At 36.5% G+C, this 17403-nt stretch overlaps 1 protein-coding gene across 2 annotated transcripts in view; it reads right to left on the bottom strand.

The window, feature by feature from the left end:
• Window positions 1-263: 263 nt before the first annotated feature.
• YLPM1 (YLP motif containing 1) overlaps window positions 264-17403 on the bottom strand; it is a 64377-nt gene continuing 47237 nt past the window's right edge. Inside the window, exons 14-21 of one of the 2 annotated variants that reach the window (XM_027552438.1) lie at window positions 17175-17351; window positions 17005-17088; window positions 16806-16889; window positions 14280-14360; window positions 11057-11108; window positions 5818-5948; window positions 1010-1192; window positions 274-681 (exon numbers count right to left, since the gene is read on the bottom strand). In XM_027552438.1, coding sequence (XP_027408239.1) covers window positions 1046-1192; window positions 5818-5948; window positions 11057-11108; window positions 14280-14360; window positions 16806-16889; window positions 17005-17088; window positions 17175-17351 — 756 coding nt within the window. In that variant the 3' untranslated portion in view covers window positions 274-681; window positions 1010-1045. Of the gene's footprint in view, window positions 682-1009; window positions 1193-5817; window positions 5949-11056; window positions 11109-14279; window positions 14361-16805; window positions 16890-17004; window positions 17089-17174; window positions 17352-17403 lie in introns of both variants that reach the window. The other variant, XR_003512836.1, reaches the window with a different exon arrangement.

Raw genomic sequence — 17403 nt, 5'->3', positions numbered from 1 at the left:
ATGATACAGAACAGATGTGCTCCAGGGAACAGATAAATATTTGAAATTGTCTCTATTAGTCTTCAAGACACAAAGACAGAAAAAGAAATCAGCTATAAAACAAAGATAAGTGTTGTGAACATTGCTGAGCCTTGTGTTTACAACATGCGTTACGGAATCATAGATGCGAACGAGGTTTTTAAGATGTTCAACTAGCATGTAATCAGAACACACCATATTAAAAAAGCAATAAAAATAAAATTAAGAAAACAAGAGAAAGGGGCTCATGCTATATAGCCCATGAATCTCATGGCTTTATCATGAAAGTTTATTTTTTTTAATCCTAGTACAATCAGCTACCAGTTACATACAGTAAAAAACAAAAACAGCCACAAAGCAATGATGATAGAGATAGTCTGTGACAACTGTACAGTGGAGGAAACACTGTCTGTTGGAGTCCTCCAGCACATCTCCACCTGGCTTCAGCAGTTACGCTATCACTCCCTCCCTCCCCAAAGCAGTTAAAAAGAAAGATTAATGTCTTGTTCAAGTCGAGCAAGACTCTAATACCTCTCGGGGACACTGGAGAACTTTAAAAAACTAAAGCAGTAGAAACAAAACAAAAACTGAAACGTGGAAGCAAGGGGACACACAACGAAGCTCCAGAAGGCCGTGGCTTCAGATCACCTCAAAGCGAACCACCTGCAAAGAAAAGAAAAGGCTGTCACGGCGGGAAGGACAGACAGAAAACTCAGCAGACCTCAGTCTCTCATCACGTCACTCCTTCCCAGATCTACAGAATTCAAGCTTCTCTTAAGTCTTAGATTTTTATAAGTAAGCCAGGTTGCAGAAAATTGCTTCCTTTTCTAATATCCTGTACTATAAATGCTGGCAACTGGCACATACTTACTCTTAGAACCAGAAAATAATATAGGAAGAGAAGCATTTTTAGCAAAGCATGCTGTCTTCTTTATCTCAGACTCTTCAAAACAACACACAGTAGGCTATTTACATGACCGTGTACCCTTACCTTAGAGGAGTAATGACTCCATTCAAAAACTAAGTTTCATATATATTTGGTTCGATTGAGGGCTTTTTCAGCCAGGTGACCACTTTCATCTGTGATCTTCTCCCAATCAGTCTGTCCGACCACAAAACCTATGGCCCTTTTCCTATCTGCATCCTTCTTTTCTTCCAGGTCTGCCCATCTCACCTAAAAAGAACACAGTGTTAGGCTGGGCTTTAGAAAAAAATAAATACGCAAAGAGTCTCTTAGCTTTCTGAATAGTTTAACGGGTAGGATAACTAATTTGAGGCCAGGGGTTTAAAAAATTAGAAGTTAACTGGAGAACTGAAGACAGTCATACATCTTAAGTTACAGAAAGAAAACTTTTAGTCAATCACAAGTCCTAGCCATACCAGCTCCTGAAAAAGTCAGCCCTGTCCCCTCCACCTCCTATCCCCTTTTCCATTCACCAGCCTCATTTTTTACCTAAAGTAAAAAATAAAGCACTAACTTCTGCCTAGTCTTCCTACTTTCATTCTCACTTCCTCTGGTCCACTCTGCCACAGCTTTAAATCCTCGCCCAACCTACAGAATAAAATCCAAGTGCACAGGTCCCTCTGGATCTGGCCCTGTCCTCCTGCAGCATCTCTGGGCAGTACCTATGACGCTTAACAGATGTGTGTTCAGTCGCTATCTGTGTCTGACTCTTTGCAACCCCATGGACTGTAGCTCACCAGTTACAAAAGTACTTTCAGCTCTCAGAGCATACTGGGTCATTCCCACCTCTGTAACCCTACACAAACTAGACTCTCTTCCTGAAAATGTCTTTGCTCTAACCTGATCCGCCTCGCATGAACTCTGCTTTATCCCTCTTGTCCTTTGCCAATCAAATAATCATTGCTTCCCTGGAGTTACTTCCAGATGTGACATGCCTAGTTTTGAACTTTCACATTATATTGCAATTATCCACTGACAGATCTCCCTTCCCCAACAGACCATAAACATCCTAGATCAAAGACTGAGTCTCATCTCCACATAATAAAAGTCTTTGAAATTTATTCTTAGAAAACAGGGACCTGGTATCATTACTTTTACTGATGAGATAAAGAGACCAAGAGACAAACTCAGTTGATATCATTTATGGCAAGATCATCCCTACAAATATATGAATCGGGGACATTTTCTATTGGTATTCTGATATTTTAAAAATACGGATTTGTATGTATTACAGTAATAATTTTAAAAATATAAGCAGATTTAACCTGTAAAAGATAAAATACTTATAACTGTGCTTTGCAGCTGCCTAGTACCAAAGTCTTCAGAGACTGTATTTTAAATATGGCTTGTGATTTGTTGTGATTGTGATCTATAACAAGGAGAGGGAACCAGAGCACGTTCATCCACGCTGTACCTGGAAATGTGTAACTGCTCTGAGAAGTAAAATGACCCTTCCTATTACTGTCTATAGGAATGGTAATCAGAGGACTGGCTTCTTATTTCTTCCCCTGATAATTGTTTTTATCAACCACTTGGCTAAAGATAATACACACAAGTAACAGCTGTGGGGGAACACTGATAACACTTGACACTTTTTAAGGTAGATTTATTTGTGGGCAGAAAACCTATGGCTCAATTTCCTTCATGAGGCTTAATAAAAAGCCTAATAAATAATGTGGGTTTCTGAATACCAAGATCTTTGGGCTTTCTGCCCATTAATGCTGATGTATTTATTCTGACAAATTTATGGACCCTCTCTTCAGTTCTCCTTGGGATCAAGGGTACGTATTTTAGCAAAAGATGACTATGGTTAAGGGGGATGAAGAATGGATGGATGGACAGACAGATGAATTGTGGCCATCGAACAAAGAAACAGACTGAAAACAGTCCATAGTACATCCTTAAAACAGATTTAAATACACTAATCAATCTTGCCCTGTGTAAACTAAGTTACTTTAAATCTGAAGTTTAAATTCTAAGTCTTTAAAACTCAGATAAAATAAAGAATATGGAATTAGGAAGAAAAGTAGTTATTTTTTAAAAAAGCAATATGTTTCAGCACAAATGCCCCAAATTTTAAAGCTGAAATGAAAATATAAGAGGCTGCAGTTGCACAGACTGACATACAGACATACAATTCTGTAAAAGGAATGAAATGATTACAAAAAAATGTAAGGAGCAGAATAATGACTTGCAACTAGAAATGGCTTTGGAAATGTCAAGTGTCCCTCCTAACCTTCCTAGAGAGGTACTTTTATTGACATTTACAATCTCAATTTTCTGCCATTTACCTTAGCTGTTAAGGGAAACAAAAGGTATAGTAAAGAAAACTCTTGACCAATACTCAGAAGTTTGTGTGTGTACATTTTAGCTACTGTCACCAAAAATATCTCTAAAACGTTTGAGTTCTCAAACAAAACTAGGGAAATATTCACTTTTCTACAGTTATCAAAGAAACATAAATTAAAGTCATTTTATACAAAACTAAGCAAGTGGAAAAAAAATTTTTTAATTATATTTTAAATCCTAGCCACGTTGGTAAAACTCTAGTATGATCAATTCTACAGAACTACCTTTGTGTTTCAGTGTAAATTAATCCCAGGAATCTACCCAATATTTATAAAATCTGGATTATAGAAATCAAGCAACTCCAGGAAAGGAACGAGTAATGAGTCCTGCATTCCATGCTACCTGCAGGATTTCCTTGTGCTCAAGAAGTTGATTTTGGAAAATGGTTTGAATGTTAAAAACAATTTGAAATGAGGAAGGAAGGCAGGGAGAGGAGTGGAAAGAGGAGCCACTTAATGAACTAGGATGTGTACAGCTCACGCTTTTGTCCACTCAGCTTACAGAGTAAACTATATGAGATTACACACTCCCTACTGAAGAGAGTAATAGTTACCTAACTAAAAATGAACTAGAGAAAAATATTTCTTACTTGAGATTATTCACTGTTATACCAAATTATTATTCCCAAGAAAGAGCTATTTCTGCTTCTGTTGTCCCAACCTTAAAACTGGAATAAGAGGTATTAAGACACGTAGTCCCTGGGTAGAGCTGGGCCACCCAGACATAGAAGGCCACTAATCAGGTCTCAAGACACACAAACAAGGGCAGGCCCAGGGACTGTCTGCACTATTTGAGAGCTTGAGTCCCCTGTAATGGTATCCACAGTAATGAAGTGGCATTTTTCATTCTCTTACAATAAACATCTTTTACTATTAAAGTACTGAGGGAATTTATAAAAAAAGAAATGATGTGTAAAGATAAAGAAATGATAAACAATTTCATTCTTACTTGGCGAAATGAAAAATGAGATACCATTTTTCACCTATCAGATTGTCAAAAGTTAAAAAGTTCAGTAATAACACTGCTTGTGCAAGTGTGAAAAAAACAGGGATTTACTTACATGTGGGTGTATAAATAGGCGCAACCTTTTTGGAAAACAATCTCATAATAGCTGTCAGAATGATACATCATATTCTATGAGTTTGCAGCTTTAAGGCTAAAAATACACCCTAGAGATACACTGCCAAAAGGTTGCCAAGACAAACGCATACAACTTACACTAGAGTATTACATTAGCAATGAAACAAAAACAGCATAAGCATCCACTGATAAGGAAATGGATAAAGAACTGATTATTCAACCAAATGATGGTACACTAGGAAGCCATTTAAAAAGAAGGGTAGGGAATTCCTGGCAGTTCAGTAGTTAGGACTCGGCGCTTTCACTGCCAAGGGCCCAGGTTTCAATCCCTGGGCAGGAAACTGCTGTGTGGTACAGCCAAAAATAAAATAAATTAAAAAGAATGGTAGGTCTGTATATACTTAAAAGAAAGATCAAGGCAGACTAGCTGGAAAAGCTTTATGTGGACCATGTACAATGTTATACCTCTTACTTTATTGTGTTTTAAAGGCTGCATACAAATATCACTTTTATTTAATTTGCCATCTGTGTGGAAGACCTATTGAACATCTTGGCTTCATTATTTTGCTCCCTATCATAGCTAAGCTTCTTCAGAAACTTATCTACATTTGCTGTTCTGCACTTCCTCATTTCCTATTCTTCAAATCTGCTCAAAAGTGGCTTCTCCCCTCAACTCTCTAAGAAAGCTTGACTTTTTTTTTTTGACCAGACATCAACAATCACCATGTTGCCAAATTCAATGGTGAGTTCTCTTTTCTCAGTTTATCTGTCTTCTCTGTATCATTTAACAATGGACTATTCTTTCCTTCTTAAAACAGTTACTTCTATCTGAACTTCTAAATTTTGGAGTCCCGAGTCCTATTATCACTTCTAACTTCACTGGTACTTCGCTGAACTTCTGAGTTTTCACTCTCAAACTTATATGTCTCCCCTACTTTACGCTAATTCAGTAAATGGTACCACATGCATGGAATGCTTATGGCCAGAATCCTGAAACGTCACCATTGAGCCCATCCATCCTGGACCCTCTACATCTGATCCATTAAGAAGCTCCACAGATTCTCTTCAGTACTCTACTTCACACCTGACTCTTTTGCTCCATGACAAAATGGCACAAGCAGCCATTCCAGACTCCTTTAAGGTTGATAACGTGCTAACCACGTGAGGCTCTGTTCTCCATTATTTAAGTTATTTGTACATTTTGATCGAATAATTTGTAAGGTCTCTTTTGCAAATGTGTAATATGGTGCTGCTGCTGCTAAGTCACTTCAGTTGTGTCCAACTCTGGTGCAGTATAAACCAAACCACTCTAAAAAAATAGCATTCGTGTTTATCTGACTTTAACGTTCTAAAACCAGATGTCTACACAGGCCTTTAACTGTTGGTAATCACTCGTGGTCTCTTACCCTCTTCTTCCCAGGCTCAGAAGCACGAGTGTCGTAATCATCAGGGAGCTGAAGATAGTCCTCCATTCTGCTGGCAATAGCCTCCCAGTCACGTTTCCTTTTTGTGCCAGTTCTCAAGCCATCCAGCTTGTCTGAGGGACAAACACAGAGCCGCAGCATTAAGGAAGAGTGTGAGCTTGCACACGACACACAAACAAGGGGAAAGAAGGCTGGAACACCGTCGGAGGGCACATCCGCAATTCCGAGAGCAGCACCACTTGCAGATCCAAACTCTCTTCTTAGCTGAGATAATATCAAGTTCTGTGCAATTTCCACTCTTTATCTGGTGTTCATACCGGCAGCCTTTACATTACTATACTGGTTTAAGTAGCAAATATGGGCAGAGCAAGAGAAGACACTTGTTTACTGGGCTCCTTATCCTCCCCACCCACCTAAAATCACACTTCAGCTCTCATGTTCTGATGAAAAGCAACGCTGAGTTTTTCCAAAAGCAACTTCTTCCATTCTTTTTTGTTTTTGTTTCTTTAACACAACATTACCACCACCCATTCGATCTGCAATCATGTGTGATATTGTGTTACATGAAAAACAGGTAGTATAAGAACTTAATGAGCCAAGCTAATGCTTGGGAAAGTTTTAGATGAACAGTTTCTTGGGATTTTGACCACTGGTGACAGGATTTGCTGTAAGTTAACGTTTACAGGTAAGTTGATCATACAAATCCCCACTGTCTTTGGTTGTACTTTAAAGTGCTGCTGACTATTCTGAGGCTGAGGGCTAGTCAGCCAAAGTAGCTGGATCTGAATTTTCTTTCTGAATCCTCAATCTGAGAGGCTTTCCAAAGGCCCCAGACTTTAATCAATTAAATTAACAGGGAGTGCTGATTCAGAAATTATGAGATATGAGTTTAGGTGTCTTCAAGAACACACGATGGAAATGTGTATAGTCTGTTTTATTGGTTGGTAGTTGTGATCTTGAATTCTACATGTGAAATATTATGAGTTATATATATATACACACACACACATATATATGTACATATATATATAAAAGCTACACTGAAGCACTAAACTTTTGGATCATCTACAGTTATAAAAACATACTATTATTAAGTAGGTCAATAAAGGAAAACCTACACACTTCAGAAACATACAATAACCACACTCCATTTAACTCCATAAATGGTGAAGAGTATATATAAAAGAAACCTTTTAGGCATCAAGGCAGACAGAACGTGAAAGAAAAGTACAATGGAAGCAGGAGGCAAGATGAGTTTATGCTTCAAATGTAAAAGTTACACACACAACTAATTGTGCATACCATACAGATCTCAAAAACCAGTAAGATTTTGCATACTTGTCAAAGCTTTTATTTCCTAAGCCCCACCCCCATAAAAGCAATATTATTGAAAAATCAGCAAGGCAAACTACAACACTTTACAAAACTCAAGAAATTTTTATCATATCACTTTGGCAAATTTTTAACATGGATGAGTGCAACAGAAACAGTCTTCTAACCTCCTCTGTAAATCACATGCCATACCAAGGGGCTCTAACCTACATGTACAGGACAGGCCGTATTACACAAGATCTTACAGGTGACACCTTGATTGCACAGGGACATAGAATATGGTATTAGAAAAACCAGTGAAGCCCACAAACAGTAAAACTGTTCTCAGTTGAATACTGTAAAGTATCAGCCGCTCCAACACACTTATTGAATAAACGTCAAAGGATTTCCAAACTTAGTAAGATCAACTTCGACATTTACATACTTCAAAGGAAAATTTCATATTTCAATTCCAAGAATAGAACATGGTCAGGCAGCAATTACAGAAGGACAGTGTGAAAACTACAAGAACTCTTCCTCATACACTGGGTGTATGACAGGAGTTACACACCAGGAGTTTCACATTTGTAACACGGAAGTTCAGAAGAGTATGTATTTCTAGTCTGAACACCCTTGCTTGTAATATTTAATTTGAAATTTTATTGTACACAAGTTTAAAGTTTCCTTCTTGGAGCTGAAGAAAGGTTCATACCTCCTCCACATGGCATCCTGGAAACTCAAACACACAGATGTATGGCATAAGGTAAGGGAAGAGGAATCTGGGGTATTTGTTAGTTACAGAAGACGACTGGTATCCAATACACTCATACTAATGATTTTCAGAGGTTTGAATTTAAAAGATGAAGTTTGAAGATGAAGATGAAAGTTTAAATATCCAACTCTGCATGTCATAGGATTTTACCATATCTTCAAAACAGTATATTATATATAGCACAACAGAAAAAAATTTTTAGATACATCTATATGTTTTCTAAACATAAATGATATTTCTGAAAATTTGCTCATGGTGAACACACAAGGGTTACATGCCTATACAAAATAATTACATTCCAACTGGGAAGAGATGAAACTGCCTGACATGTAGAAGGCCAGTACACAGTAACTCATAAACGGAGACAAATGACGCTGAGATGAGAAAAGCAAAAGTAAGCTATATGAAGAAACCTAAATTAGGATGACAACAGTCTCAAGTATACTTTTGGTTTTTTACTGTTTGAGAAACTAAAATCATGTCAGTGGAATTTAAGCAGCTTGAATGCTGAATCCTAGCATTTGATGTGGCTTGTAACAACCACCCTTGCCTTAGGGCGCTTGTGTCCCAGCTGGAAAAGAAGCAAAGTGCTCCGGAGAGTGGGTCACAGACAGTCCTCAACAATTCCATGACAGCCAAGCCAGATGCAACTCAGGCTAGTTCTGAATTTTCCTAAAATCACACTGCTTCTACTTTCACACACACACACACAGGCTGAACTGAATACTATACTTAATGAACACAGATCAAGACAACAATAAGATTTAACAGTTGCTGAAAGATTACAAGTAAGTGAATACTTTCTCATTTGCCAATTCATCTGTAAGTCAAAATTTCTCAGTTACAGATTCAGCTTGTCTAGCTCAATACATGCCACCACGTGTCCACCCAGCATAATCATGTTACCAAGAGATATTTAAGAAATGTTGGTAAAATAGAGTTGTACCTGGTAGTCAAATCTATTGAATTTGTTATGATAAGGAAGGTGACAAAAAAGAACAGAGCCTCGTGCTTTAGGCTCTTCTTCTCAACTGGCTCCATGGACCCATATCAAAGGAGTACTCCCAGGAAGGCTCACACTCCTTCCTCGACAGATGATTTAGCTCTCAAGACAACAAGGTGGTGCAAGAGGCGAGTCATTAGATGGAACATCACTGTCACAAACGAAAACCCAGCTGCAAACATTTAAGAACTTCTTTCCTAGACTCATTACTGGATCTTCAGTGCCTTTAACTGAAACGGTTTATTTAACATCTCTATTTCTGGCATTGTCTTTAAAATGGACTGCATCTGTGGGACTTCTCTGGCAGTCCAGTGGTTGAGACTTGGCCTCCCAATACAGGCGGTGCAGATTTGATCCCTGGTCAGGAGGCTAAGATCCCACAAGCCTCACAGCCAAAAAAAAAAAAACCTAAAATGGACTGAATTTGTATTAAATGTATTTTCTGAGAAGCAAATAGCAGACCAGCCAGAATTTTTTCTGGAAAGTGATATCAAGATTAATGTCATATTATCTTGGATAATCATCGTAACTAAATTACATTTTCCTTTCTCTTTAGATATTAGAAAGGAAAGTAAGAGTGTGGATCGGCTCAAGTTAAAAAAAGCATTATCCTAGATAATATATTACAAAGGCCTCTTAAAGATCATATGCTTAGCTAAAATATTGTATAATTCCCATATCTCTTTAATTACCATTTCTCTTTGCCCCAAAAGATAATCACTATTTAGAAAAGCAGGAAAGAGGAAAATGATTTTACAGTCTTATAGGTTATTCTATAAGTACAGAACTTCAGATTTAAACTAATGTTAAAATAAACATATTTATAGCATTATTATTTAAAACTAATTTGTTGTTATTATTTTCCTACACACTTAATTGCATTTAAGCACTTTCGAATGCTTTAAAAGTTCAGGAAGGAGACAGTTGGTTATTATTAAAATGGATTTCCCACAGAGGAAGGACGAATGGAAGAATATGTCAGTAACCACCACATAAAATTTTCACATGCCGTACACTAGAAAATTCTAGACTTTGCAACAAAGCATCTATCCCAACAATATGGTAATACTACTGTTTACCGAATTATCTTTTAACATTAGATCTGGTCAACATCAATGGCTCACATGACCAACTGGGCACAATAAAAGGCACAGTCTATGCAACTGTGTGTAAAATGCACCCCTCTGATGTCAGAAACACAGATAGTATATCCCAAACAGTGAAGCAGCTAAATTATTCAAATTTGTTCTATAAATTTAAGGTATGTTTCTATGGTTACTTCAGCTCTGGGGGTTACAGCATAATTACAGAAGAGAAATGCAGAGACCAACAGTCATACTTCATACAGTAGCATGGTCCAGCTTTTTAAAAAATCTTATAAAAAAATAAAAAATAAATAAAAAAATCTTATATCACCAGCTTAAATTATTTACTAATACATCTTAATCAACATATTAAATGGTTCTCTTTAGGCGAGATTTAAAAAAAAGTTATGTAATATTACCATAAAATACTGGTGGAAAATCCATTGGATATATGTGATTTTCTACTTGACAAAGAACCTCACATTAAGCAACTCCAAGTTTTTATTTAGACAATAATTTTCATCAGTTTACCTTGTAACCTGCACTAAAGACCAGCTGGAGGAAAATTTTAATGGAAACTTAGAAACCAGGCTCCTCAAAAACCTAAATTATATATCTACCTCCCCCACTTACAAACTTTTATTATACAAAGAAAATAACTGCTTTTTAATTAATTTTTAAACTTCAATATTTATTATTTTTACTATCACTATTATCCAAAATATTCATAATCCACTTCAATTTTGAACTACAGTTAAATATTTTTTTATAAAGGTAGAAATCTCATCTATACCAACATTTCTGATTAATATAAATGAATGGATTTTAGAAGTGACAATATTTTATTACTAAATTTATCACATATTTGCATTTACTCTGTCACAATATATAAAATGAAAGTCAGCAAAACAGACTGAGGATGTAGTAAGGTAGGCCTAAAATCTTTGTTTAAGCAGAGATTTGGGGGAACTTGTTCTTCTTACAGCAGAAAGATCTATGACCATTACCATCAGGTATCACATATAAAAACAGGAAAAAGGAAATACCCACCTAGCTTTGCCTCAGATGTGTCCATCTCCCATTTGCTTTTCGGAATGTAACCCTAAATCGTACACAGAGAGAAGCTCGAAGGGTTAGAAAGAGACACATACATGCATATCACTTTTGAATTGGAAAAGCATTACAACTGGGAATGGATTCAGTTTCCACTCACTATTTATAAATATATCCTTAGGGAAAACAGTCTCATTATCTCTGAAGAAACTGAATTACCAAATTCACGAACTTCACTACCCAGATTTGAGGACAGGCACTTTAGAATAGTATCATGAAGGCGCTTTGAGGCAACTACAGCTCAGGACACAACTGTAGTCTGAAAAACAGCTGTACAGCAAACACAGTAAGAATGTCTGGTAGTCACTACGCTGCTACTATGGTGGTTACTACGCTAAATACTATCCTTCAGAGCAGCAGAGAGCTTATCATCCTGGCCAGGTCATTTCTAAATACAACTGCTATTATTAAGTGATAATAGCATGAGGTCCAAGGAGTATTCTTCAAGACAATTACTTTGTATTCCAGTGTAATTTTAGATACACAATTATTAAGTTCAACCTCATTTTAAAATGATTCAATCCATTTACCAGTTAGATCTTACAAAGACTAATTTTACTGAATCTATTTCAGAGTATTACTTTTTCGTCAATTGGAAGCTAGATTATTTCTGATATTTTTTAAAAATTACACTTTTTCTATTATATGAAAAACCAGAAATCTCCACAGGCAATTTATGTCTTATTTAGTAAAATAACTGAGTGGTTTATTTCAAAGTCCTATAAAGATTTGCAAATTTCCCAATGTACCTATTTAACTATGCAGTAAAGCCTTTCAGTTTATTTGCCTAGCAAATGTATGCCTTTTCCATATAATTCACTGATTTATAATTAATTTCCATATAATTCACTGAAGTAAAACAGGTTTCACTTCATTTGGACTGTGTTCTTCTCTATTAGATCTTTACATACAGAACTTTAATATTAGGACTTATTATATAGGACAGATTCATCAAAGGTGTCAGCATCTTCTTTTAAGAATCTTTCTACTATTGGTAATGCTGAAGTTCACAGAATAGACTGACACACAGGTAAAGCTGGAAAGCATGTTGAACAGTTCATGACAATAGCTTCTGTGTAAGAGTTTACTAGAGCATTATCAATCTTACAGGAAATCAACAGGTTTTATACATTTGTAGTCTTTAAGCCAGACTAATAATTCAACTTCAACTAATTAGGTAGTATTTCAGATTATAAATTATATTATCTTTTCCAAATACATTTTCAATAACAAACAAAGACAAAGGTTGAAGTGATGGTGCTAAAAGTTTGGTACTGATGGAATCTGTACTGTTATATCTTAAAAATCATCTAAAAACCTTAAGTGTCACTAGAATAATATATTTTAAAATTCTGAGTCATATCTACAAGGTCCACTGAGGCATTAAAGAAGACAAAATATCATACCAATGATCCCCCCAAAGGAGTCTCTTGACCAAGAAAAGTATGGATTTCACACAGCTGTAGTAATCAGTACAGAGTAGAAAACAAAGTTGAGTGAAAATTCCATTAAAATGGTCTGAATGACAAGAGACTTGCTCTTAACCCTTTTATTAAAATTTTCCAAGAATCTTTTACTCCTGGAATAGAACCCAACAATAGGAGATCTGGATTCTGCATTTTGAAAAAAGGTTAAGAGAAGTTTTATAACATAAAGGTTAAGTAAAATGAGTATGTTAAGCTCTCCCTGCTGGAACTACTCTTTTCTTCCTTAAAACTTAAAATCATCTTCTCACTCTATGAAACATTAGGTTACTTGGAAATAAAAGAGAGAGTTCAGCAGGGTAGAGCTCTAAAGTTTCAATGCCATGTTTCTGGTGAAAAAATATTGTATTACAGTGTGTTTCACTTTGAAAAATAATAGTACATTCAATTAAAAGTTCCAAGTTTTGACCTACACCTAAGCAAGTCAGATGTTATGAACCATATCCTGAACTGAAATCTCTACAAAGGAAGACAGAGTTTCAGAGAGCTGACATTATAGGCTTCTCATATGATGGCTTTCTAATATGCACGCTGCAAGTAACTAAACTTGTCATTAGCCATATTCCAGGACAGCGTGGACCTTTAAGTGAATTTCCTACCTACACCTTAGATCATGTATGTTAAAATACAATCTAATTAAATAAAAAGACTTCGTTTAAAGGAAAAAAAAAACATACTGAGACTCAAATGCCATTAACTTTAAAGCTTATTTTTTAATCCACATACGAAATCTAGGAATGTAGAGGTTGACACCATCTCTATGCAAACACACAGTTTCTATCCAGAGTCCTCTATAACACACATGGGGTGATGAAACCACTTCTTAGCATGTATTCTCTAGGGGGAGGAATCGGGGTTCTCACTTTGTACATTTTCAGAAGAATATGAAAAGCAACTTTAGCGAGGGCTGAAGTATTAAATAAAACAAATAATATTTTGAATTAAAAAAGCAACACTATTTCAAGGCATTGCTAATCTCTGTACCGCATTAGCAAACACTGAAAATAACATAAGTCTGGAAGTCACATACTCTTGAATGACAGGGTAAGGCAGACATCACAACAGAGGTGTGATCAAAAGCATTTACAGTAGGTACACGGGAACTCTGAATTCACACTTACGTAAGCCTTTAATTAGCCTAAGCAAAATGCATTGCCTACACAGTCAAATCATTTTCCCCATCACTTAATAGGATAAAATGCGGAAGAACAAATCCGGGAGTCAGTGGCAACCCTCTGCCTCCTCATTCAATAAGTTCTTCTGCCTCAGTTTATAGAAACTCAGTTATGAGCTCTTAGAGCAAAGAAGAGACAATTATGCATAAGTTGGATAGGCTGTACCATGTATTTGCTGGAATGTAAAAATGCTCTTTCATATGTAATTGATTTTCTTAAAAAGTATATTCCCCTAGAGCCACCCACAAATAGCTGAGTGAATACAAGGGTACGTTTCTTAGCATTCTTAAAATTTTCTTGTTAACAACACAGTAGAGGGTTCTTTTCCTTTGGTCAGGGTAAAAATAAAAAGTATCCAAAAGTCTCCGTGAAGATGATTCTGGAAACTTTTACCATTAAGGTGCATATCAACAATAGTAATCTGACCACAGAGATGAATTTAAACCCTTAAGAATTTTAATAAAGAGACACTTTGTTCAAAGTGGTTGTTCTGTCTCCTACCAGTTCGCTTTCCTCTTCCTCTGCATCTTTCTTTTCATCCTTCTGTTCTTCAATATTTGCATCAAAATCTTCCATCTCCACCTACACCACCACAATAATCACACATAAAATAGGCTGAGTTAACATTCAGGAAAATGTTGAGTCCCTCACTGAGATCTGAAATGAGCACAGTTGCCCAGAGCAAGATGCACACTCACTGTTACATACTAGGAAATTTCAAAGTTTCTAAACTTTGAAACAGAACTGACAGACAAGATGATATTCCCGCCTTTCATTTTCCTGGGATATCTATCTTTATAACTTCCTGTGAAGTTGAATATAATGATCTAAGTTGATGGTTATCTGTTTTGAATGGCTATAGATTACTAGGATTTCTTTTGAAAATCTTTAGTAAGTATTTTTTCAATCACGTAAAACACGGTATAATTCAAATCTCAAAATGTAAGAAAGGGTATAGTAAGAAGTCGGAGGAGAGCTTGGCCCAGAAGAGCAGCACTGCAAATAGAGAGTAGATAGACTACAGAAGTATTTATAAGATAAAACTGACAAAATTTATAGACTGACTACATGGAGGGATAGAGTCAAACAGTGGTATAAAGGGAGTCAAAAATAATGGACAGTAAAAGAGTCAGGGTTTCAGAAACTTAGTCATTGATGGGTCTCGTTACTAAATAAGAGATTATTAGAAGAGGAACAGGTTTGGATGAATTATACATTGAATAGGTTGGGTTTGAGGTATTTTAAGGTAATAGCAATACATATCTTTTGGTACAAAATTTGGAAAATAATAGTAGAATTGTAAAAATCACCCATAACCTCTCCACTCAGATATAATTACTGTTAAGATATTGATAAAATTCATTCCAAGCTTTACAATTTAATATTAAGGGCATATAAGAGGGATTCAAGGTACCAGAAAGACTATCTACACAGAATGTGCAGACTGAAAGCAGAGCCTGGGATATAGCCCTAAAGAATTCCAACATTTAAGGACTGGATAGCAAGAGAAGCCAGGAAAGGAGACTTGCATCATGACCTGAGATGCAAGAAGAAAATCAGGAGAGGGCAGACTCACAGAAGCCGAGAAAAAATGTTTTCAAGAAGGTGGACACAGTCACATGTGGCAGCAAAATTATGCAACAAAAGTGAGAATTGTTCACTGTCATGAAACTCTCTGGTGAGAGAGTCTCTAGAGAATGGCTGGGACAGAAGCCAGAAGGAAATGGGTTGACAAGTGGCATGGGAGGCAAAAACACATAAAAATACAGTGGAAACATTGAGTATCGACAACTCTCATTCACAGGAAGAAGTCAAAAAAGCAGAGGTATATAACTGATTAAAAGAGAAAGAGCTCTCCTTTTCCATGATAAAGATTTATTTCTACCAAACAAATAATTGATTTAGATAAGAATTATCAATCTATGAAAATCTGTCAGGGAACAGGATATTAACAGTTTCAAAGTATCTCCCTACAGATCACTTATTACAAAGAGAAAAGTGTAGAAAACTTTGAAGATATCACCAAAACCAAGGGATCAACATTTTAATCAACAATAATAAAATAAGTTGACATCATATGACTCCTGATATGATGCACTAAGAACACGTCACTGCTAACGTTTAACCTAAAGCTAATCATGACAAACCCACAATGATGGGAGCTAACAGAACAGTTAACTGACCAATATGCTGCAAGATTTCTTTGTCTTTCATGACAGTGACATAGATGAGAAACCATTTTTTCTATTAAAAGGATTGGATCCTGGATTTTAAGAAACTGCTATAAAGCACATTACAGAAACAACTGGTGAAATATGACTATGGACTGTACATGAAAGAATTCAAGAAATTTATATCACCTAATGTGGGATCTTTGGAGAAGGCAATGGCACCCCACTCCAGTACTCTTGCCTGGAGAATCCCATGGACGGAGGAGCCTGGTAGGCTGCAGTCCATGGGGTCGCTAAGAGTCGGACATGACTGAGCGACTTCACTTTCACTTTTCACTTTCATACATTGGAGAAGGAAATGGCAACCCACTTCAGTGTTCTTGCCTGGAGAATCCCAGGGATGGCAGAGCCTGGTGGGCTGCCATCTATGGGGTCGCACAGAGTCGGACACGACTGAAGCGACTTAGCAGCAGCAGCACCAATATGGGATCTTATCAAATGTTAAATTTTTTGAATTTGATAACTGAGATTTCTACTTCTGTAAGAGAATGCCCTTGCTTTTGGGAGGTATCTTCTGAAATACTTAGGGGATAAAGGGTTTATGAGGTCTGCATTTTTACGCTCAAATGGTTTCACAGTAATAGGAATAGTAGTAACAGTAACAACAAGAAAAAACAGAAGAAATCTAATAGAGAAAAATGTGACAAAATGTTAACAATCAGTGAATCTCAATGAAAGTCATGCAGGTATTCTTATACTAATCATGCAGCTTTTCTGTAATTAAAAATTTTTTCAAAGTAAAAATGGTGGAGAAAAAGGTGGCTTCTGCAGTGCTTTCGAGCCAAAGGACACTCACCTCTTCAATAGCGGCATCCTGCAACAAAGAACGAATGTCCAGACGCATCATATGACGAGGTGCAGCTTCCCAGTGATCAGCCATCTAATTGAGAGATTCAGGAGCTCAAGTTATCTCTGGAAGCTACTCAAAGAAAGACCAAGAGACCATGCATGCCCTCTATGTTTTCTTAAAAAATAATAATAATAATAATGATCACCTTATTTATTTCTTTAAGCTTTCGTCCATGAATATTCCTCTTGCCACAAGTCTGGTTATCTGCACTCATTTCAGCCAAATACACCTAAGAAGAAATGAACAATGATTAAGCAAACAAATGCAAGACTTACATGATAACACAAAATACTCTAAAGTTCTTTAAATCTATACCTCAAATCCCTTGGTTTTTGCTGCACTCCAAAACTGGTCGAAATGTCTAACTCTGTCATTGATGGCGTCCAGGATGATGAAAGGGAAAAAGCCATCATCCAGAGTCTTTTTGAAAGTTTTGAACATGCTGGTACGGTAGGTTTCCTCCATCTCAGCTTCATATTCATATTCCATTACCTAAGATTCCCCACAAAAGAGATACAGAGTTAGCAAAAGCAGGAGTCACCTT

This window comes from Bos indicus x Bos taurus, chromosome 10, assembly GCF_003369695.1.
Source record: "Bos indicus x Bos taurus breed Angus x Brahman F1 hybrid chromosome 10, Bos_hybrid_MaternalHap_v2.0, whole genome shotgun sequence".
Lineage (NCBI taxonomy): Eukaryota > Metazoa > Chordata > Mammalia > Artiodactyla > Bovidae > Bos > Bos indicus x Bos taurus.
Note: the sequence above shows the minus strand (reverse complement) of the source record. Positions and strands in the feature narration are given on the sequence as shown.